The sequence below is a fragment of the Camelina sativa genome, chromosome 6 (assembly GCF_000633955.1).
Source record: "Camelina sativa cultivar DH55 chromosome 6, Cs, whole genome shotgun sequence".
Lineage (NCBI taxonomy): Eukaryota > Viridiplantae > Streptophyta > Magnoliopsida > Brassicales > Brassicaceae > Camelina > Camelina sativa.
The window spans coordinates 25,658,745-25,681,399 of record NC_025690.1 but is presented as its reverse complement, the minus strand read 5'-3'; the positions used below and the strand labels follow the sequence as shown (position 1 = coordinate 25,681,399).

General features: G+C 33.7%; 7 protein-coding genes and 1 non-coding gene across 9 annotated transcripts; 2 read left to right on the top strand and 6 right to left on the bottom strand.

Annotated features, from left to right (window-relative positions):
- Positions 940 to 1,825, bottom strand: LOC104793643 (cytochrome B5). The gene is made up of 3 exons (XM_010520042.2): positions 1,652 to 1,825; positions 1,494 to 1,560; positions 940 to 1,410 (listed from the first exon to the last, which is right to left on the bottom strand). Exons 1-3 carry the CDS (start codon positions 1,727 to 1,729, stop codon positions 1,148 to 1,150), a joined length of 408 nt encoding a protein of 135 aa, XP_010518344.1. The 5' UTR covers positions 1,730 to 1,825; the 3' UTR covers positions 940 to 1,147.
- On the bottom strand, positions 2,276 to 4,291 carry LOC104793642. 2 transcript variants are annotated; one of them, XM_010520040.2, is made up of 6 exons: positions 4,238 to 4,291; positions 4,077 to 4,122; positions 3,516 to 3,841; positions 2,961 to 3,278; positions 2,593 to 2,728; positions 2,276 to 2,515 (listed from the first exon to the last, which is right to left on the bottom strand). In XM_010520040.2, the coding sequence occupies exons 1-6, from the start codon at positions 4,241 to 4,243 to the stop codon at positions 2,502 to 2,504; spliced, it is 846 nt and encodes a 281-aa protein (XP_010518342.1). In that variant the 5' UTR covers positions 4,244 to 4,291; the 3' UTR covers positions 2,276 to 2,501. The 2 variants fall into 2 exon arrangements, with proteins under 2 accessions (XP_010518342.1, XP_010518343.1); XM_010520041.2 differs by having other exon boundaries at positions 3,516 to 3,835.
- On the bottom strand, positions 5,856 to 7,635 carry LOC104793641 (homeobox protein 2-like). Its single transcript, XM_010520039.2, has one exon. It carries the CDS (start codon positions 7,572 to 7,574, stop codon positions 6,342 to 6,344), a length of 1,233 nt encoding a protein of 410 aa, XP_010518341.1. The 5' UTR covers positions 7,575 to 7,635; the 3' UTR covers positions 5,856 to 6,341.
- On the top strand, positions 10,447 to 10,519 carry TRNAE-CUC. The gene has a single exon. It is a non-coding gene; the product is annotated as a tRNA-Glu (tRNA).
- LOC109133391 (ATP-dependent DNA helicase PIF1-like) lies at positions 13,354 to 14,266 on the bottom strand. The gene is made up of 2 exons (XM_019246457.1): positions 14,028 to 14,266; positions 13,354 to 13,931 (listed from the first exon to the last, which is right to left on the bottom strand). Exons 1-2 carry the CDS (start codon positions 14,128 to 14,130, stop codon positions 13,354 to 13,356), a joined length of 681 nt encoding a protein of 226 aa, XP_019102002.1. The 5' UTR covers positions 14,131 to 14,266.
- LOC104793640 (AAA-ATPase At2g46620-like) lies at positions 17,358 to 19,263 on the top strand. The gene has a single exon (XM_010520037.2). It carries the CDS (start codon positions 17,591 to 17,593, stop codon positions 19,040 to 19,042), a length of 1,452 nt encoding a protein of 483 aa, XP_010518339.1. The 5' UTR covers positions 17,358 to 17,590; the 3' UTR covers positions 19,043 to 19,263.
- On the bottom strand, positions 20,238 to 20,898 carry LOC104793639 (calcium-binding protein KIC). The gene has a single exon (XM_010520036.1). The coding sequence runs from the start codon at positions 20,827 to 20,829 to the stop codon at positions 20,425 to 20,427; it is 405 nt and encodes a 134-aa protein (XP_010518338.1). The 5' UTR covers positions 20,830 to 20,898; the 3' UTR covers positions 20,238 to 20,424.
- Positions 21,945 to 22,433, bottom strand: LOC104699480 (dof zinc finger protein DOF2.5-like). Its single transcript, XM_010414785.1, has one exon. It carries the CDS (start codon positions 22,431 to 22,433, stop codon positions 21,945 to 21,947), a length of 489 nt encoding a protein of 162 aa, XP_010413087.1.

The window sequence follows — 22,655 nt, the reverse complement described above, 5'->3', positions numbered from 1 at the left end:
TTTTTTTTTTTTTTTTTTTGCAAAACAATGTTTTAAAATAAAATGATTTAAACTTCGTAACTAAAGAAACTAAACAAAATGTTTTTAATTTTCAAATAACTTTTAAGTGTGAAATTTTATAATATGTTCGAAGACAAACATAAGCAAGCAAGTAGTTTATTCTTCATCTAATTAAGAATTGAATTTATAACAAGACGAATAATCATAATGTGTGCCCGTAGATACGAGATGCTAAGAAGAAGAAATCATACATATATTTTTTGTTTCACTGAATAATATATATTAGAAAGGATGTTAGCTGTTTTATCTTTACAAAAGCATCCACTAACCAGCATACCAAAAAGAAGCACGGGCAATCAAAATAGCCACCCTGAAGAGCTCTATAAACGAATAGAAGCACAATCAGAGACAAAAAGGTTATGAAGCCAAAAGGGATACCCGATTGCTACATAAGATTGACGGCGATCCTCTCTTGTAACACTCTTAGCGATTATATGAGCGACAAGGTTAGAGCTTCTTTCTTCTAACGACATTTTTCACTGCAAAAAACTTCCCAGGGCATTACCTACAGAGCGTGACTGAAACTTGAAAGAAGGCCAAGCTGGAAGTCTTTGAACAGCTCCCATAAAAGCCAAATCCTCATAAGCGAAAACAATCTTATCAAAGTTTAGACTTTTCATACTTTCAATTGCCCATAACCAACATTAATCATACATATATATATATGGACATTAATTATGATTAGATTGTCAAGTTATAACTTCTGGTTGAACTTTTCCTCTTCAACTAAGCTCTGTTTCAGCTCTGCCACATAATACGTCACTCACCAGATGATTAGATTGTCTATTAGGTCTGCTCTTTATGAGCTGCTTCCTATCTTACTCTCTAGAAGTCTTAGTAGTCCCATTAGTTTTGTGGTTACAAATGACAGTAACAAAATTAATGGTATAAGAAACTTGCATATATCAACAAGGGCCTATTGGTATGGGCCCAATAACACATAAATAAGACAATAATATAATCAAATTCTTAATAATCATAGGCCAAATCTTCACATAAGAAGCCCGTTATTACGACGAACACACAAAAAAACCAAGAACAGTAATTAAGAAACTTTGTGAATCGATCGTTTTGGTTTTCTCTTGGTTTACTTGTTGTTGTTGTAGAATTTGAGAGCAAAGGCAACGCCGAGAATAAAGAGAGGAATCAAGTAAACGAGCAGCTTGTTTCCAGGTTCTTCTTTAGTTGTTTCCGTCGTCGTAGACTCCTCCTTCTTCTCCCACGGCGGAATATACTTCTTCGTCACCGGAACCGTTGACTGGTCAACGTCACCGATACAATACTTCTTCATCTGCTCCTTGGCGTCATCGCTATGATTCACATCTTCGAAGTCGGTCGACGCGTCTTTTCCTTTATATATTACAAACCGATACATTAAAGAGCGATCAAACGATTATTAAACCAAGTAACCAACTCGTAATTATTGTACGTACCGGTGACGGCGAGGAGAACATTATCACCGCCGGGATGTTCGTCCATGAAGGTACTGATGTCATAGACCTGCGGGTTTCATTAGAAACAGAGTAGAGTCATTTAATTTTGATTAGAGAGAGTGTTAAAAAATAAAAATAAATAAGAATAATGAAGGGACCTTTCCATGGATGAGAATCCAACAATCGTTCTTGCACTTATGTTTACATACGTCATGAAACGAAATAAGATTCGCCATTTGATTTTTAGCTCTTCCAAAGGAATTGTTAACCTGAAACAGAGAAATTTATATATAGACTTTCAAATAACAATTTATATTTGACCAGTTACATCGTTTTTTTTTGTGGTTGAAGTTTTTTAATATTCTCCAAAGTGAAAGAAGAGAAAAGAGTAAAAAAAGTTACCTACCATAGTCAGTAAAACGTGAAGAATATGGAGTTTGTATGTTAAATTGGTAGCTGAGATGCCTCCAAATTGGTCAGCAACCTCAGGTTGGTGAAGCTCTTTTCACGTTTTAGAAAGAAACAAAAAAGTCAAGCATATTTTTGAACTACTTTTCTCATTATTCGGCCCAACGCTAAAAGGCTTTTCTGATTTCGATACTTTGATTTTTAGTATTAGTCAAGATACTTACATTGACCAATTAGCATAATGAAAATTTGAAAAACCCTAACTAACCAAGCATGAGAAATACGAAATACGAAATTTTGACACAGATTTCACAATCAACGGTTTTATTTAAACAGAAAAACTTTTGAGAACGATGCACTGATAGAGATCGGACTAAAGAAAAACACATGACATATATAATTATAAAAACAAAATACGCATATTGAAACTGAACAAATAATAGCAACTTAGTAATTGTTTGTAACATACTACTTAACAATCTTAACAACACCAACACATTCTGAAACAACAAAAAACGTAATCACATATATAATATAGTGTAATATAGAAACCAATGGATCCAATGACGATTGCTCTTGTACGACATCTCTCTAAGCCTTCTAGGCCATGCAATCTGTTCCACAAAGCAGAGCGAGTAAAGTGATAATCATATCGAACACCTAATATGAAACAATATTGAAGAAGACGGACCTTTAATGTTAAGAAGATAACGTGACTCGAGAGCTTCACATTTTTGAGTTGGCTTGTATGGAGGAACATCTTTCTTAAAACCCTTAGTCGCATCTATATCTGGATGGATCTTCTTCTTCATCATTCTCTTTATCATCTACAGTAATATATACACATGTATGATGTTATACTTGTGCTAATTGAATGAATAGTTTACCCATACATGAGTTCACTTATGAAGCAACAAAAGTGATGCAAATTAAATTATAACAGACATGCAACACTATGTAGAGCCTGACGTGACGTCATTTCGCTGGAATTATAGAGGCACATGTAACATGTTCATATACTATATCGTCGTCAAATGTATTAAAAATAAAATTAATTACCTGATGCATTCTCTTGATTGGAGGCGAATCTTTTTCTTTATCTTTGGACTTTGACATGACCAGCTTCTTTTTAACAAGGGAGAACTTCCTACTTAGCTTTGAGCCGTTTTGTTTAGGATATTTAACCTCCTCGTCCACAAGATTAGGGTTCTTGGATTTCTTGCCTTGCCCCTGGTCATCGTCTTTGTCTCGGTCCTCCATGAATAGCTCCGCAAGTGTTGTCCTCTTCTTCTCTGGGACTATCTCGGCTTCGACCGCCACCTCTACAACTGGCGTTTCAGTGGTTTTGATCGAGCCAAAGTGATCAGTATCCAATAGCTGTACAGATTATAAGTAATACCATAAATCTCGAGGAAATCAATCTTTTTTTTTTTCATTAGCTCAAGGAAATCAATCTTAAGAAGGTGTAATGGTATGTATCTTTTCTCTACAAAAACGTACGTAAACACACACAAACAATTGAGACATGCATGTCTACGTAATCCAATTCCTATTGGTAAAGGGACTCGAGGATAAGAATGTAAGCAATATAATTTATCTGTACTACGTACGTACCTCAGTTACATCTTCATGATGATCATAAAACTTATTGTCATCGGAGATAAGAGGATCCACTTCCTGATCGACGTTCTTGATGATGCTACCATCGTTTACGACATAGTCGAGATCCACACTCCCACATTCATCATCGTATTTTTCATCTTCTTCCTTAAAGTTCAAGGTGTCGAAACCAAATGTACCGATGGTGAGAACTCCATCGAACCAATTATCAAAAGCATCCACTAAGCCAACTTGATCCAATATAGCTTTCGTGTTCTTCTCTATCTCACTTGTTCCTTCACTTTTCTTATTCTTCTCGTTTTTCGTCACACCGTCTATTTCTTTCACCACATGGAAAACATATACAGTATACAAGTATCGATTTAAATATAGGGTAGACAAAATGTATGCTATTTTTAACAAGGATACGTTTAATACATAAAACTATATATTAATTACAGGGAATCACATGATCGTATATGAATATGACTATAAAAAGTAAAACTACTATTCAGTTAAGCACAATATTTCAATAAAGCAAATACTTATTTATCTAAAAAAACAAATTAAGCTAACCTTTGATGACATTTTGGTGCAGCTTTCTTTGCACCCAGTTAAAGATCTTCGGAAAATTTCAGAAAACAATAAAGATTTCATTAGAATTCCGAGCTATCTAAAAAAAAAAATCAAAGCAAAAAATATCATACGATCGAAAGAAATCAGCAACATTTACGTACCGTCATAGTTTATTCTTCTTTATCAGTAGAAAGAGTGAATCTCACAAACAAAATAATAATGTGAAATGAGAAATAAGAAGACACACACTAAATAGAAGTCTTTCAACTTCTGACACGTGTCAATGAGAGAGAGAGAGTGTTAGTTAGGTCTGGCTTTTGGGAGGCAATGCCAATAAGTTGGTGCCACATGTCAGTGATGTTGTGCTTATCTGGTCGTCACACTATTCCTTGTCCCCTCCCTAGATTATTAAGAAATTAACTTTTTGACCCCATTACTTATTTTATAATCAAAGTTTGACCTAATAATTTTAATCATTTGCAATGTTGCCTACATCTTTCCGTGGTTCATTATTTCTTGTAATTTTGTTGGTAGACTTCTGTTGCTTTCAGTAGTACTGTACCATTGGATTAGACATCGAAGGTAAAGTTCGTTGAATTGGAGCCATAGTTTTGGTTTCAATCAATTTTTTTAGAAAAATATTGGATCAGTAGCAGCTTTGGATTCCCTCATCCAGGAAGTTCCAAATATAATGGAAGCAATTTAGTCACTGTGGTCATTAATTATAAGATAAATGTCGCGGAATGTCGTCGCGGATCGTTCCTTCACTATCTATCAACAATAATGTATTCAAAGTTTCAAACTCTAGCTAGCTTTCAAAAGTTTTAGTAAGGTTTATCTTCAAAATTAAAAACATTCTCTTGAAAGCAAATTACATTGAACATTCCAAATTACATCGCCAATCAGTTAGTTCCCACTTGTAATGGATCAAGTGCCAAAATATATATTAATTCACGGAATTATAATTTGTGAACAATTTAACTTCTCTAATTAGTTCGCTAATCGAAAGGTCGTCGGATACCTATTGAATCCTCAAAGACAGAATAGATTAGGAGGACTGTTGCATAATGCATGCACATGCAAACTACCCTCCAAGCTTTTGCAGAGCACACAATTAATACCCCACACATACTGTTAGGATTTGGACACTTCACACTCTTTTCTCTTTGTCAGTTGCTTCTTGTTCTCAAACTTTTGTTATCTTTTGCCTAATTATATGACAACTATATATAGTGGAATTACATAAGCTTTCGAAATTATCATATAGTATACAGTTTTACACTAAATACTCATGTATCTTTATTAGATAGTGATGTTTTGCTCTTGAAGAAATTTAAAAATTCACATAAACTAAATTGAGTGAAAAGATCCAAACAAAAAATGAAAACCTAGCTATGTTTACTTTCAGTAATTGCTAAAATAAAAAACTTAGAGGACATAGGATATTAAGAGTACGTTAGAAATATCTTTCTGTTGTTGGTGTCATAGAAACGTAATAGCTAGATGAGCATATAGGATCCCTCTCTGACTTTTCAACTCCCCCAAGTTCTATCTATTCATTAAAATTCTCAGTTATATTAGTTTCCCCACTACAAAGATTGTGTAATGAATAAATTTTACATTACAAAAAAAAAAAGCATATACATTTTGGTTGAGGATATTTTGTAGGATAAAATAAGTAAATGAGAGGTTAAGGGGTTTATCGAAACATGGACTTCCGGTTATGTCATCATAACGGACACACGAACCAAATAGTCATTTGAGTAGAAGTAACTGACATGCACAACAAGGTTTGGTTATCTTTTCTTTTGGAATATGTAATCAACATCACTACCCCGATTTCCAAAAATATGAAATGGGCCTATACAGTAAGGATCGGTCCTTCAGAATAATACGAGGCTTCCTGTATAGGAATAATAGGATGAAACATTTCATAATTTTCACTGATCACGTCACAGAGAAGAAACAAAGGGGCGTTACAACTTACAAGTAAAGAAGAGTCCGTTTTTTAAAAAACGAATCAAAAGCCTTCAAATGAGTGAGAGGGTTCTAAAGCTCATAAAAGAATCAGAATCCAGTCAATCCACTCATGTTTTTCTTTATTCTTTTTTCTTTATTTTTTTTTATAAAATTTAATTTATTGCAAATTTAAACCCAAAACCTTTAGTTTTTTTTTTTTGTTTTTGTTTTTTTCCTTTTTTTGTTGTTTTTAAAAATAATATTCGGAGGATACCCAAGGTGAGATATTTTAATTTTCCTTTTCGCTCAGTCGGTGTATCCGCCGTTATTACCGTAATCGTTGACGTGGAAACCATTGCCGGAGCCAGGTTTCCGGGAGATTTTAAGATGAACGCCGGGATCGTGATGAGATGCCGTCGAGTTGTAAACAATGGAGTTGTTTATCATCTGCACGTTACTGTTCATAAAAGCTTTCATCGGGAGGTTACTATTCCCATTGTTAGGGTTCTTCGTCGTTTTCTTCTTTCCTTCTCCTTCGTCGCTGCTACTACTGCTGCTGCTGCTTTTAAGTCGTCGTCCTTTCTCTCCAGTGCCATGAAAAACCCTAGAGGAATGTGTTCCTGAACCTCCGGTTTTGTTGCTTGGAGGAGATCGTAGGATCTCCATTACAGCACCTTTGTTTTCACCTGCAATGGTGATGACGCGTGTGCCCATTATGCTCTCAGAATCGGACGGAGATGGTTGACGATGCATCTTCCTGGGGTTGCTGCCTTGATAGCTATGGTTATGGTTATGGTTTTGGTTATGGTTTTGGTTTTGGTTATGGTTATGGTTATAGTTCTGGTTGTGGTTGTGGTTGTGGTTGTTGTTGTGGTTATGGTTATGGTTATACTGATTTGGTTCATGGAGCTGACTTGTTTTCTCTGCAGTGAGAATGTTTTTCTGAGTGGTTTCGCGTTCGGAATGTAACTGAGAAGGTGGAAGAGAGTAGGGAGAGAGTACTCTTGGTGATGGTGCTTTCCGATGGTTCTCTGAATCAGATGTTACAGACCGAGTTTTCACTGACTCAGACGTTGTAGAGTGACTTGAATGAGCTGGACTCGGTGGTGATTTTGGTTTTGGCTGTGGTAAGGCTTCTTGAACCTCCTTGGGAGATGGTGGCGGCGTGTATGACAACCGAGTTGGTGGCGGCGGTGGCATCGCAGCCTTTGGTGGGGTCGGCGGCGACATGTGGCGGCTAGGAGGTGAATGATATGGGGACCGCTCTTGATGAGGAGGTGAAGGTGACGGAGCCTTCTGACGTGGAGGGGTAAGAGGCTGTTGCTGCTGACGTGGAGGGGAAAGAGGTTGCTGCTGCTGCTGACGTGGAGGTGAAGGAGGTTGTCGCTGACGTGGAGGTGACTGTTGTCTTGGCGGTGGTCTGACTATGACCGGACGGCGAGGGGTTTGTCGGGGTTGAGGTGGAGGTGGATCGCTAGAACCTTGTGATGTAGGCCTAGCGATGCTAGAGAGACGGAACCATGGACGAACGTTAGACATTATGTTTTCTAAATGTAGTAAGATTAGTGTGGCAAAACACAATGGACCGATTGAGATATGTAACCAAAGCTTATATATAGATAAAAATAATATACAAGTGTGTAGAAGAAAATTGAAGCACTTCACGAGAAACATGAAAAGGAAAAAAGTGAAAATGGAGAAGAAAGGTATCAGATCCATGCAATGAGATTTCCAGCTTGCAAAAACCACATTTTACGACTGGTATCAATCGTTAAGAGCCACTTTCAAGCTTTTGCCTATAACTTATCTATCACCGTTGATAAAAAAATATATCTAGATTCTAAATTCGTTGTTATGTCTGTGAAAAACACTCTGCATCTAGTCACCGATACGTAAAAATCGGCAGAACAACATCTTTACATCAATCTACTAGCAGAAAAGCCATGCATGCATATGTAATGTTTTTTTAGTCTATATATATATATTTGAAATTTGTTCTACCAACAAAACATGACGAATGGGATAGGTATATTGTCATTATATTATTTGATTGCTTTAGTTTCAACTTCTAGCATCATTTTTTTACATTTCGTTTACCTTTTTTTTATTATTAGTATATTTGTTTGTTTTTGAAAGAATACCCGGCCGTTAACAGTTAAACACTAAATTAAGACGAGTAGTGTTTCTCCACTAATTTGAGACACAAATTATTCCTAGATTCTCCTCTCTTTTTTTCTTTCTCGATTTGACTACTACTAAGTACTAACTCGATGTGCTAACTAACCTTTGCATACGAACGGTTGATATTGTTTCATTCAGGTTTGATTGTTGGACAACTTGCTTTTTATTCAAGGATTATTAAAATACATCGAAAGGGAAACTTGAGAAACCAAACATCGAATACTAGTAAGCAGTAAAAAAGTAAGTATCTCTCTGCTAAAGCATCTTCGTCGGCTTTTCTTTTCCATATAATATAAATGTATTGATCACACTACTCTGAGGTATGAGCCACTAATTCTTTCCTTTCAGAAGAACAAAACCAAATATATTTATTTTATATATATGATAATTTAAAAAATATACAATGGTTCGAAGTGTATTATCGGTTGCTTACTGGGCATCAAAAGGGGTAGCATCAGTAAAGATACGATGAGAGAAGAACACGTTACTGTTTTGGAAATAGTATATTGATTCTGTACATAAACATACACATTTATATAGGGAATGAATTAACATAATTATCTAATTAGTAGAATCATATAAGATATACAGAAAACTCTATAATATATTTTTAACATATTCTTTGATCATAAGGATTTTTTATACACCTCCTCAAGCTTAAGGGGTGATGAAGCGAAGCGGAAATAACGGCTTGAGATTGATAGAGTTGTTGACCTGATCCGGTGATGATTGTTTGAGAAGGAGATTTGATTTTTTTTTAAAGTGAAAGAAAATATAAAATATAAGGAACGAGATAATTTTTTTTCTTTTTAAGAAAATGAAATAGAATAGCTTGAGAAAAACGATAAAAGCAGTTTTGTTTTTTTTTTTAACTGAATTGAAACGTAACAAATAAAATGAAGAAACATGGATGACTTTAACCTGGAAAATAAGATGGTTTTTTTTTAATAATTTAAAGAATCATTATGGCTTGATTCAGAGGCTCATAAGAAGCTTGAATGATAAAAACATTTTTTTTCCTTTAAAAACAAAATAAAGAAAAATAAAAAGATGAAGCACTTGGCTTAAAGTCAGAGATCTATGATGACAGATCTGAATAAGGAGAAGCTCGATAGCTTAGATTCAGAGGTTCATGATGAACTTGAATCTGGAAGCACCTGGCTTAATAATTAAAAAAAAACGAGTTTGATCTAACGATCAAACTCGGGAGCAAATCTGCTTTGATATCATATAAAGATATGATGAGAGAAGAACACCTTAGTGTTTAGGAAATAGTATATTGACTCTCATGACAATAATTGTACATAGAGATACACATTTATATATAGGGAATGAATTAACATAATTATCTAACTAATAGAATCATATAAGATATACACAAATCTCTATAATATATTTATAATATCTTCTTTGATCATAAAGATCTTCTAGATCCTTCTATGTATTAGTAAACATGGGGTCCAACTCAAAACCAATTAGCAATGAGTGGAGAGACTATGCACTATATATATTGTCCCACAAATCTCTATTCTCTTGATGTGGGATATCTTAATACCCCCCCCCCCCCTGACGCTCATCGCTGGATATCTGAACCATGAAGTTTATGGGACTGAACATCCACGGGTAAACCCACAATCGAGAGAAATTTACCATGGACTCTGATACCATATTAGTAAACATGGGGTCTAACTAAAAACCAATTAACAATGAGTGGAGAGACCCATGTACTATATATATTGCTCCACAAATCTCTATTCTTTCTATGTGGGATATCTTAATATCATCTAAGCCTCTCTCTTTTTTTCTTTTTCTTTCAATTTTACATTTTTGTATCACCTACATATATTTTGCATTTCCTCATAGATACATTATATATACATATATTATATATTTAGTACCATACCAACATATTAAAAAAGAGCTTCAAGAATTATTACAAACTTCATAACTTCTTATATTAAGAGAGATGTTCATCTTTTCGTCAATTAATTATATTAAGTGTTACTACAAGTAATAACCAAAACCAAATAATGCATTTTATATTAGAATATCAAGATATACATACATTTTTATATAAAAAAGTATCTTTTGAATTCGCTTCAACATCCTACTGTGTCCCTTTCTAACAATCTGATTCACTGATGCAAAAATACTAATTTTAGTAACTAATGAAAGTCTTATAACATTTCACATTATATTATAAACATTACGTGTAACATAGTTAACAAAATCCGTCGTAGTCTAGCTGGTTAGGATACTCGGCTCTCACCCGAGAGACCCGGGTTCGAGTCCCGGCGACGGAGTTTTTGTTGTTTTATTAACAAAACCGGATTCTGGTTCAGTCTGGTTATGTAAAAAACCAAGAATATCTCCATCACAGGGGGAACCGGGAAAACCCCTCACTCAATCGGTTTAATTGCCATTCTTTCATATTATCCTTTTCTCTATATTATTGATATGCTATTTATTTAAGTCAGCGTCAAAGAAAGACTATACTCGACTATACTCCGTCGTCGTTTGAAACACGTTTGTTAGGCTTGTTCTCGAATGACAAAATTCTCAAACACATGGAATGATTTAAGAGATATTTGGCAAAATAGAACATAATTTACAATTAGCAAATTCTATAATTTTTACTGTTTTATATTATTCACAAGATTTTCCAACCCTCATCAACATTTAATATTTACAATACATATCATTCAGTTTTTTATTTTTATTTTTCTTTTATTTATTTTCTTTTTTATTATATGTTCCATATAATTTAAAAATAAAAATGCTGACTAATTTAAAAAAAAATCTAAATTTTTATAGAAATAAAAAATTATATATTTTTTCTTTATAATTGGATATGCATTTTGTTTGGTGATTTTATTTGATAATATTATATATTTTTTACAAATTTTAGATTCGTACACCTAATTAATTGTACAGATGTCTATTAACACTATTAAGTGTACAACTGTTTGTACACACTATTATATTATGTGTACAAATGTTTGTACACATTATTAAGTGTACAGATGAAATTTGTTTAATTCTTAGGGTTTTAAATGTCTGTACATATGCTTGTACTACAATGTTTTTATGCAAATTATATCTATAAAGTTAATAATGTGTATAAATGTTTGTACACATAATAATGTGTATAGACATCTGTACACATACTAAGGTGTACGGATACAAAAAATTTATATAATATATTTAAAAATTATTAAATAAAATTCATATTATATTGAAAAGATAAAAAATGTATTTTTTTGTATCTAAGAAGTTTTCTAAAAATAGATTATATTAACATTTATTTTAATAATTATGATTGGAGGGAAAAAAAAAACTTTACTTTTTATCCATACACATACCCATTTTTGTAATTTTCTCACCAAACTTATGCCCCATCATTTCTCCCTATCTCACAAACTCTCTATTACACAACACCCTATTTTCCAATTTTAAATAGTGCATGTATTAGTTTCCTAATTAAGTTTCCAAAATGTACTAATTTGCTAACAAACTCATGATTTAATCGGCTTATATGTCCAAAAGAAAAAAATACTAATGAAGTCATTGTACATAATATATTGAACTAGATTTAGACCCGTGCTACAGCACGGGTTGGAAAAAATGTTATTATCACCTATATATTATACATGTAATTGTTTATAATAATATTTGGATGCAACTAATACAATAAATATATGTGGTAAATATAACTTGTGGAATGTTAACATATTATGTACGTTTTATATTATTAATTTTGAATTTTAGTTTATTAAAAATGGTTTTTTTTGTTGTTGTATTAGTTTTTTTTATAACATGTCTATTGTAAGTTTGTAAATATGAACATTGGTCCGAAATGAATATATATGGATCTTTTCAATATTTAGATTTTATAATGGGCCATATGTTGGTTATTAAAAAAAATAAAAATCTATGTATAATAATCAAATTTGGATCTATCTTGTTTAGAAAAGCCTATGGGTTACTAATGTTTTTAAAACAATGATCTGATTAGAAAAAAAAGGAAAGTATCTTATCCTTTAAAACTTTCTCGAAAAGACAGAAATCGGGAATGTTTTTGGACAAACCATCACCCACCGATTTATCTGGAAAACCAGAAGGCGTTTGTGTTTCAGTTTTCAAATACGCATGGTTGATTCGATCAATTTATTGGATCTTATTCTTTTCCGATTGTTGAAGGTGGGTGAGGTCAGGTGTGGGATGATGCTCTAAGATTATATTCTTCGCCGTCGGTAAGCAAATTCAAATTGCTTTTCCTATCTTCTCCTATCATTTATGTATTCTAATTTATAAATCACTAATCCGTTAGATGATCCAATTGTTACTTCGATTTTTTGTATAATCGAAAACTCTGTTTTTTAAACTGTAGAATCCGGATCGTCGTTTTCTCAAAAAGCTATATGTATTGGCGTTTCTTAATTTTTATATCATTTATTTGTACTAACACGATTTTGTATATTCTACAAGTTTGTATATACTGCGCTTTCTGATGAACATCCATGGAAATAGTTAATATCGTATGAAAACAATGCTTTAGGAGTAAATGGAATCTACATATATTCTTCTAGGTAGAAGATAAGTATTCTAGCTTTTTTATTTAGAATCTATAGTTTTAGTTTCTTCATAAGTTGGTTTATCAATTACGACACTATGGATGAGGAAAATAGTGTTGATATAGAAATTGATATCATTTGATATTTTCCTCTGCAGGTTTTGATGGTAATCAAGTCAATCAGAATGATCAGACATTAAGACAGAGTTCATAGATAACCCGTTTTTCTTCTTCGATAAAGAGGTTAGTACTTGAAATGATCCAATTTTTTTGTTTATTATATAATAATTATGTAGAAAATAATGGAGAAATGTTTAAACAGAGTTGCTAATTTAAATCGAAAAATAATGAGAAAATAAAGAGTTGTTTTATAAAATTTATTGTATGAGAAACAATATCTTTGCTTCAAAATTACAATCACTCCTGAGCTAGTATAAAAGCCTTCTGTATACGAAAGTTATATGTAACATAATTAGTAAAATCATAAAAATCATAAAAGACATGAACTATTAATAAAACTGTTACCTTTTAATATCAAGTAGTGGAATTTGTTGATCTTTTTTTCTAGTAAAGATTTTGGAAGACTTCTTTAAAAACAACATTCTTTGTTGTTTGATGTGGTCGTCCTTCTATGTCGGTAATGAGAATCTTCAAACCAGTTTTACTTTGAACTCTAGACATGGCGACATACAATTGACCATGTAAGAAAACTGGTCTAGGTAGAAAAATTCCCACACGTTGTAGTGTCTGCCCTTGACTCTTGTTGATAGTCATAGCAAAAGCCGCAGCTAAAGGAAATTGCCTACGCCTCATTTTAAATGGCAATATGGCATCTGATGGCGTGATTAGCATCCTAGGAATAAGAACTATCTTTCCAACTCTATTACCTGTAATAACCCTAGCTTCAATCACATGATCTGCCATTTGAGTGATCTGTAGCCTTGTTCCGTTGCATAGCCCTTTAGATGGGTCAATGTTCCTAATCAACATTAGCGGACAACCTATTTTTAGTCGCAAACAATGGTTAGGCAACCCAGAAACTTTTATACCATTCAAAAAATCTGGATAGTAAACTGGATTATTTGTAGAACTCTTGTCGGAAGGATCAATACTATCTGAGCTTAAATATACTCTTTCATCACCTACATATAAATCACACAAAAATTTTTCAACTTATACATGACTGTTTCAATTTAGATTGTAGAATATACTTACTAAATAACTGTAGGAACACTTACCATTCAACATTGATAGCATTCGTTCATTGTCTGAGTTGACATCCTCATTTGTTGGACATAAAATAGCTATTCCGTGAAAAAATGTTGGATCCTCTTCATTCATGAATATATGTAATGAAAGTCGATTAGCATTACTTATATACAAAGTAAGATTTTCTTGAAGATTTTTTTTCTTTAGTTAAAGAATACGATATCGGAGATTTCGTATGATATTGTTAAATTATTAAGATTTTATTCCTTTTTTGATTCATATTATTATACCTTGGCTTAACTTTCTAAATACCTTTGGTTATTAATAAATTTGTGGGAATAAATTCGTGGGAAATATACAATTAGAATATTGAGTTTAGAGATTTTAGGTAACGACATGATAAAAGACGATTTGATTTGTTAATCAAATATTTTGAAGTATATATTTTGGAATATTTAAGATAAACCGTTTGGTGGAAGATTTACTTGAATAAATCTTGTTAACCATTTGGTGAAATATTTTATTAGTTATGAAAGTTATATGTAGTTGTGAAGGTATAACTGTTTATTAATATTTAGTTTTTGGAATTAGTGTATAATTTATAACCTATATGCGGAATATATTACCAACTATTTATTAATAATATAAAGTTTATAAAAACTAGGTCCTGTATTTCCGTTTTATTAAAAGGGAAATTATTGATTATACACACATTCAAAATATGCTAAACCGACCCAAAATGCATTTTTTATTTTTTTTCCAACTTGGACTAAGCTTAAAATTTCTTAACAAACAACGCTCTATACGTGCGGTTAGTTTATTGCAGTTTTTAAAAAAAAAAATTGTAAGGTTTTATAGGTTTGGTTTAGATCAGATCTATTAACCAGCAGGTTGATCAGTTTTAACTTAAAATATGTATAATTTGGTCATAGGATCATGATGAATGCACACACCGATGACGTTCAGCTGGTACAACTTTACAGGCAATCGATTGTGCAGAAAATGTAAAGAAAAAGCTGATCAAAAGACTCAAAACTGATAAAAAAACGAAATATACAGCGTTTAATAAAGAAAAAAGAGAAAAAGAGTCATTACTTCCATTGAATGTAATTATTGTTAATATTGGACCACCGTGTATGGGTATGGCTAAATTTGAAATTTTCTATGTTAAAAGCCTAAAACATTCAAAGTCCTCTTATGTCCGCCTACACCAATAGTTGTACAACAAAACATTTATATTATGTTTTTTTGTCAATTATTTAATTTATATTAATAATCAGAACAAACATTAAAAATTATGTTTTTAAAAAGGGAAAATGCATGTATAATTCGGTAAGCTATTCTTGTTTGACGAGACTGCAGATTACAAGAATGGAAAATTATATTTAAGTTCACGTGTCATTTAAATAGTAACTCATTTGTAAGTTAGTTATAAAATGAAACATATTTAACTTTGCATGATATTTAGAATCAATCAAAAATACCAAAATTAAGCAAAAAAAATCATCATGAATGCTTTAACCAAACAAAAATAAAGACTTTCATACCTTCACGTTTTTAAATGAAATGCTGAAATGGGTTTTTGTTTTTTTTATGTCACGAAAAAATATAAAATGTTGAATTCTTGAACCAAATAACAAACACCCAACACATGCAATCCTAAAAAAGGCCACACTTGTCTTAATTCATGAACAACACACTTGTCCTGTAACTGTAGTCAAATAATTGTGATATTGTCCAAATACGAGTCCCCTTTAAAAGACGGTGTTTTGGTCGGCTAAAACCCCTTTGTATTAGGCTGATCATGGGTGCGAAATGAACCAAATATAATTATCTAAACGTAAGAAATTAGGTCATAAATTTTTCAATACATGAGTAACTTTGTGTACTCAATGTGGGATTTTAGCCACTCTCATTCGTCAACGCTAACTATAAATCCGATGCTCTCGACATACCAAAATAAAAATAAAAATAAAAAACTACGAATTGTTGAAAAGGATGGGTACTTTATTCATTTGGTGGTTATTAAAACTTAATTAGTCCACGTCCAAAACAAAATAGTTTAAGCAAATTTTGCAGAACTGCACAAAGGGTCAGCTATATTATAGTAGGGATAAATATGCGGCTATTCCGGAAATTTATCATGATAAACTTTCTGTTTCTTTTTGTATAATAGGAACGAATAGAATATTATATTTTTTACAGAAGATATTAGTTGGTAGTGGAGACTAAGCTTTTTTGCTTAATCATGAATTATGAAGTATACAAAAGATGTCTTTTGATCTAATTGATTCGTAAATTTATTTCTTTTCAGAATACCCTGAAAATCTAACTAATATTATCATTTCTCTAACGTATTAGAATCATTTCTCTAACTAATATTCCTAATATTAAACTTTTACGAGTTGGTTAGCGTTATAACAACAAAAACGCTTCAAAATCTCAAAGGTTTACGCCGCTTGATAATATTGATTATATAAATTAAAAATTAACTTAATTTTCCTCTTGCACCGACCTCAAATTTATCTGACAAATTAAAATAAAAGGTGACAGATAAATTTAGCTTGTTTCTTAAGTGAATTAGCTATAAACTCCTGTCCTTGATACCGATTGTAATTAATACATGTGGAATATTCGAGTAATGGAAATAAGAAATTAATGATCTATTGTATCCCCAAAGGAAATATTTTTTTTTTCTTTTCTTTCTAAACCTGTTGCTTGATATCCTCAACGAAGTTGACTTTAAAAGTTCGTCTAGCCACGATACTAGTTGGAAAACTAAATCAACAACGAAGAATAATTCAGCTGCCGTATCAAATGCAGCATGTATCGTCTTTACCAATTGATCACGCTGTTAATCTTCTTGATGCCTATAGATAATTTTTTTATTATATATATATATATATCCACTAGATTTTTTATTCATATATTTATACATATTTCTTCTTCTTCTCATCTTTAATAATACAAATACATGAGTTTATATATATATATTTAAAATAGCATAAAAATATACGTATATATCCACTTTTTTTTTTATTCATGAATTCATCACTTTTATATGGTAGTAAATATTTTCTTGATCTCTAATACTTTTATAAGATTTTTGTTTTAAAAAAAATACATGAACATACTACTAAAAAAACAGAAAAAAGTCTATAAATAAATGATTTTTTTGTTTCTCTTTATTATTACGTGTGGAGTATACTTTAATAAAACAAAATCTTCCAAATCACATCTATCAAATAAAACAGTGATTTGAACCTTTCAAACTAGTAATCGCAGTCACAACCAACCCTTTTGATTGTTCAGTGGCATCGTCCTCGTCACGCCTAACCTTTTTATTAGTATAATTTTTTTTTTTAATTAAAAAATATATTATGATAACCATTCCTCGTCGTCCTTTTCGGCTTTCTCCGAGTGTTCTTATTTCTTAATATTCTCTTCTCTATCTACTCTCCTCCCGTCAAAAATAAAAATCACTCTTTTCTCTTTTGTTTTCACAATGACATGCCTTTGATCCCTTCTATACTATATTCTCTAATTTAACTAACTCTTCATCGTCGTAGATACATTTTTTTTTTTCTAACCAATGGGGATGCTCTGGGATTCGATTCTATTGTTACTAGTGGCGGCGTTTGCTCTGTTCTTGGTTAGGGTCGTGTTATTCAAAACAGGATTGATATACATGGTGAAGTTATGGAGAAGGAAGATGATCGACACGTTTCATGTTTACCAATTCTACAAGGTACCTGAGTTCAACGACAACGTACAAGAGAATCAGCTCTACCTCAAAGTCTACGCTTATCTCAATTCCTTAAGCTCTATCGAAAACTCCGATTTCACCAACCTTTTCACCGGGAAAAAGACTAACGAAATCATCCTCCGTTTAGATCGGAACCAAGTCGTTGGCGACGAGTTCCTCGGCGCTAGGGTCTCTTGGATCAACGGACAAGACGAAGACGGAGTCAGAAACTTCGTTTTGAAGATTCGTAAAGCTGACAAACGAAGGATCCTCGGTTCTTATCTCCAGCATATACATACTGTATCCGACGAGCTTGAACAGAGGAACACAGAGCTCAAGCTATTCATGAACGTCGATGATGATCATCAGAACGGACGGTGGAGATCGATTCCGTTTGATCATCCTTGCACCTTCGAAAACATCGCCATGGAAACGGATCTGAAGAACAAAGTCAAATCCGATCTCGAATCATTCCTCAAAGGTAAACAGTACTACAACCGTCTCGGCCGTGTTTGGAAACGGAGTTACCTTCTCTACGGACCTTCCGGCACCGGTAAATCAAGCTTCGTCGCCGCCATGGCTAATTTCTTGGATTACGATGTTTACGATATAGATCTCTCCAAAGTTGTTGATGACTCCGATCTCAAGATGCTTCTCTTACAAACCAGAGGCAAATCTGTGATCGTCATCGAGGATCTCGATCGGTACCTCTCGGCGACGAAATCAACCACGACGGCTGTCACTTTATCTGGGATTTTGAATTTTACAGATAGTATTTTGAGTTCTTGCGCCGCCGATGAACGGATCATGGTGTTTACCATGACTGGGAAAGAGCTGATTGACCCGGCTATGCTTAGACCGGGTCGGGTCGACGTTCATATCCATTTCCCGTTATGTGATTTCACGGCGTTTAAAACGCTGGCTAATAACTACTTGGGTGTTAAAGACCATAAGCTCTTCTCTCAAGTTGAAGGAATATTCCAAAACGGTGCGTCTTTGAGTCCTGCCGAGATCGGTGAGTTGATGATCGCGAATCGTAACTCGCCGACTCGTGCGTTGAAGTATGTTATTAACGCTTTGCAGACTGATGGGGATAGGAGAGGAACTGGACGGCGTTTGCTTTTAGAAAGCGGTTCGAGAAGAGGGACGACGGAGGAAGTCTCTCAAGATATGAGTGGTTTGCTTTGCGGCGGTGGAGGAGGGAGTTCGCCGGCGGTGAAGGAGTTTAGGAAACTGTATGGGTTGTTGAGGATTAAAAGTAGTAGGAAATCTGGATCGTTCGATGTGAGGGACGGCTAGTGATTACAAAAAAGATTTTAACGAGTCAGCAGCCACGTGGGTTGATTTAATTGGTTAAAAGAGTCTGGACAAAAAGCGCAGACTAGAGAATGTTCTTTACTTTTGTTTTTTATTTTGTTGGGTTTTTTTTTTTAGTTTAATGTACATAAAATTTTATAAGGTTTTGCTTTTTGTTTTTTTTCGCTACCATGGAAAATGAAAAGCTAACAGATTCTGGATCTTGTACAATAAACATTTTTTTAAAAAAAACTTCCACAACGTTAGGCCAAGTGGTAATTTTTTGAAATACCAAAATACTGTATGCTTTATTTTGCTCGTTGCCTCCTCAGTTACTTCAAGGAACCGTGAGTGTGTTAGCGATTGCGTTTAAGAGAGGAGTTTCTTGTATTGATGCGTTTGTTTTGTCGTAGGAGCTTTCTCCAAAGGAGCCAATGAGTGTTTCCTCTTTTTCCTGGGATTGCCAACTTCTATCTGCAAATAGCTTCCCACGTTAGCAATCAATCATTCAGAATTGAACAAAGAATTGGATTTTATTTACCTTTTTTTTCTTTCCATAAACTACATTCTACAACTACACATCTTTATTTATTACTACATCATGGAACGTCTCTACATCTTATTTATGTACATAAGCAGCCTTCACACTGATGCAGGTCTTTTATATTTATTTGGGTTTTCTTTTTTGGTCTTTCTCTAGGTGAAATAAGTGTCTTCTGGTTGACTAACTCTTGTTCTGTGTAGGCTGAAACAGAGTGTCAAGTTATGTGCTCTGCCTAACTGCCTTGTCTTATCTTGTGTTTTTAGTTTATCGTATGACTCGTGTTACTCTTTAACTTGTCATCAACTTTGACCATGTTCGCACAAGAGAGCGCCATACGGAGAGACACTTTGAGCCATCCATATGATAAAGTTTTCAATGTTCGCTTTTATTCATTACGCAACTAATGAAGATGCAACCAAAGCTCTTGACTCTACTCAAAACAGGTAAACACACACTTAGTTAGTACCTTAGGATAGGGTACTCATCCCTTACATGTGTTTCCTCTCTTGGCAGCAAAATATAGGATAGGGTTGTTTCTGTTGAATATGCATTGAGGGATGATGATGAAAGAGAAGATAGGTATGCGGCTAGTCCAAGAAGGAGACATTTTAGTACGAGTCTTCACCACTTATGACTTGAATCGTATGGGCTACATGTGGTGTAGTAGAAGTATTATTAGCTTTTTCTAATGACAATGATTTCTTTTGGAATTCAATGTTTGGATTCTGCCAAATCATTTAAGTTTTTGATCATGATCAAAAGAGCTTTTTCCATTTATATTCATTCAGAAACATTAATAAGTTCTTTAAGAAGAAAGAGAATACACAAGGAGGGAGGATGATCAAGGCAGAGAAGAGTGATTGTGGTTAGAGAGTTCTTGGGTGAGTGCTTTCTCCAGCCAAGTTTGTGCATCTTCCATCATCTCGGGGCTTAACCGAACCATGAGAACGCAGAATTCGGTTTGGTTAAGAGCACCGTCTCCATCGAGGTCACCTTCTCTAACCATTCCTTCAGCATCTTCCTTGCTCATACCTTGAATCCCAAGTATCCCTGAGTTTCGTCTTAGAGACTCGGCTGTGATGAGATCTCTCTGTGGATCCGCAAGCAAACTGAAACCTTTGCATAACTCTGATACAAAGTCTTCAACATCCATCTTCTCTGCCATAACCGGTAACATATCTTCGTATTTGGTCTCCATCTTCGTGGTAGTTTCTTCTAGTATCATGGATTTCTCGGTTGGTTCCATTTAGAGGAAGATAACGAGAAGATGATAGACAAAGAGAGAGAGAGAGAAGAGATTTTGGTGAACTACAATTTGATTAGTCCAATGGAATATATAAGTGAGTGGCGTATCTGTTCTGATCTAGTGATTGTCACGTTCGAACCTAATCTTGTGGTCTTTAAAACTATCTCTTGAATCATAGCCGTTGGAAATCTGAGAGTTGAAATAACGAACGGCTGTGTATCATTCCAAGATTAATGCGATTCCGTGAGTACGGAAGCAGGTGATTGTTAGGTGGTTTCGTGGAAAGTTCTAATGGCCCGTGAATACGACGCATTCCCACTCCATATATCAGATTATTATCCAAAAGGTAAGCTTCGGAGAAGTTTCGTTTTCTTGATTTCTTGTGCCGTATCTTTCGATTTTTTGTTTGTTTGTTATCAATGCAACTTCGAATTCTCTGATTCTCTCCTTACAATAACAACGACAAGAAAATAGCTCTTTCTCCGTCCAAACTCCAAACTTAAACTGAGTTGACGTAACGGTATTTTTTTTGTCTGAATTTGAGATTGACTATTATTTGGTTAAAAAAAAAATGAATTCAAGTATAAAAGATTATTAATAGGTTTTATGCATGAGTTTGAAAAAAACAATACTTTATTGTATAGGATAAGTTAGTTATTATTAATCTCCTAAGCATTCGATTTAAAGAGTACATCACACTAACGTTTCTAAATCGAGAATTTATATATGAATAAAATCTTTTACGAAAACACTTATAGAGTTTATACGTACAGTTAGAAGAAGCGATGAATACTTTAGTTACATACCATGTAATGTAACAATACTCGCGAGATTCGTATTCACATATTCTTCTACCCATACACAAACGCCCTGATTTATATCGACAAACCAAAATGAAAAACCAACCCAAATTACCATCAAACCCCAACTATAAAAACATTTAGAAAATAAATATTTGATTTTAACAAAAACCCCAAAAAGAAAGGAGAATAAAAAAGACTATGTTGTGTTAGCTAAGTTCTGACAACTTTAACTAAAGTAACCCATGTGAGGCCAAAGATCATGAAAGATAATTAGAAAGCTAATTTCACAGTCTCCTTTTTGATCATTTTGCTTCACCATGAAGATCCTCCTCCTGTTGTACTGAACATCCCACTCCAATATCCATTACTAGGACTTGAGTTATTATTATTGTTTCCATGACTCTTCTGTTGTTGATTATCATGATGATCAACTTCTTGTGTTATGCTTGATGAAAGCTCCTTCATTTGATCCCCAAATGGAAACAAAACTCTACCCTGATGATGATCATTGTGAGCTTCGGACCTATTGTTGTTGTTGTGTCCAAGCCCTTGTTGATCGGTAGAGAAGGAGAGATTACTTGGCTTGTAGTCTACCATTGTTGGAAACCCTGAAGAAGTGTAAAGCACAGTGTTTGAATCCATCATTGGACCGGGAGGCATGAACGAGTTAATCCCTGATCTTGAAGAAACATTAACTCCGGTTCTTAAAAGCTCAAGGGCTGAAGCAGGAGACGACGAGGAGCCATAGAGGGAAGAAGATGACGAAGGCTGTTGATGAGTTATGTTACCATTTCCTTCCATCTTCGGCATCTGAAGAAACTGAGACATATGAACATGATAATGATGATGTTGATCTTGCATGACAGGGAAAGACAGCAAGTTGAGATCTTGCGATGACCCTTTTGATTTATTATGGATTTGGTTGGAGAAGAGAATTGGTGGGTTTAGATCTGGAAGTGTTGTGGTCAAACCAAGTGAAGATGGTATCGTCTGAAGGATGTTTGATGAAGAAGAAGAAGATGA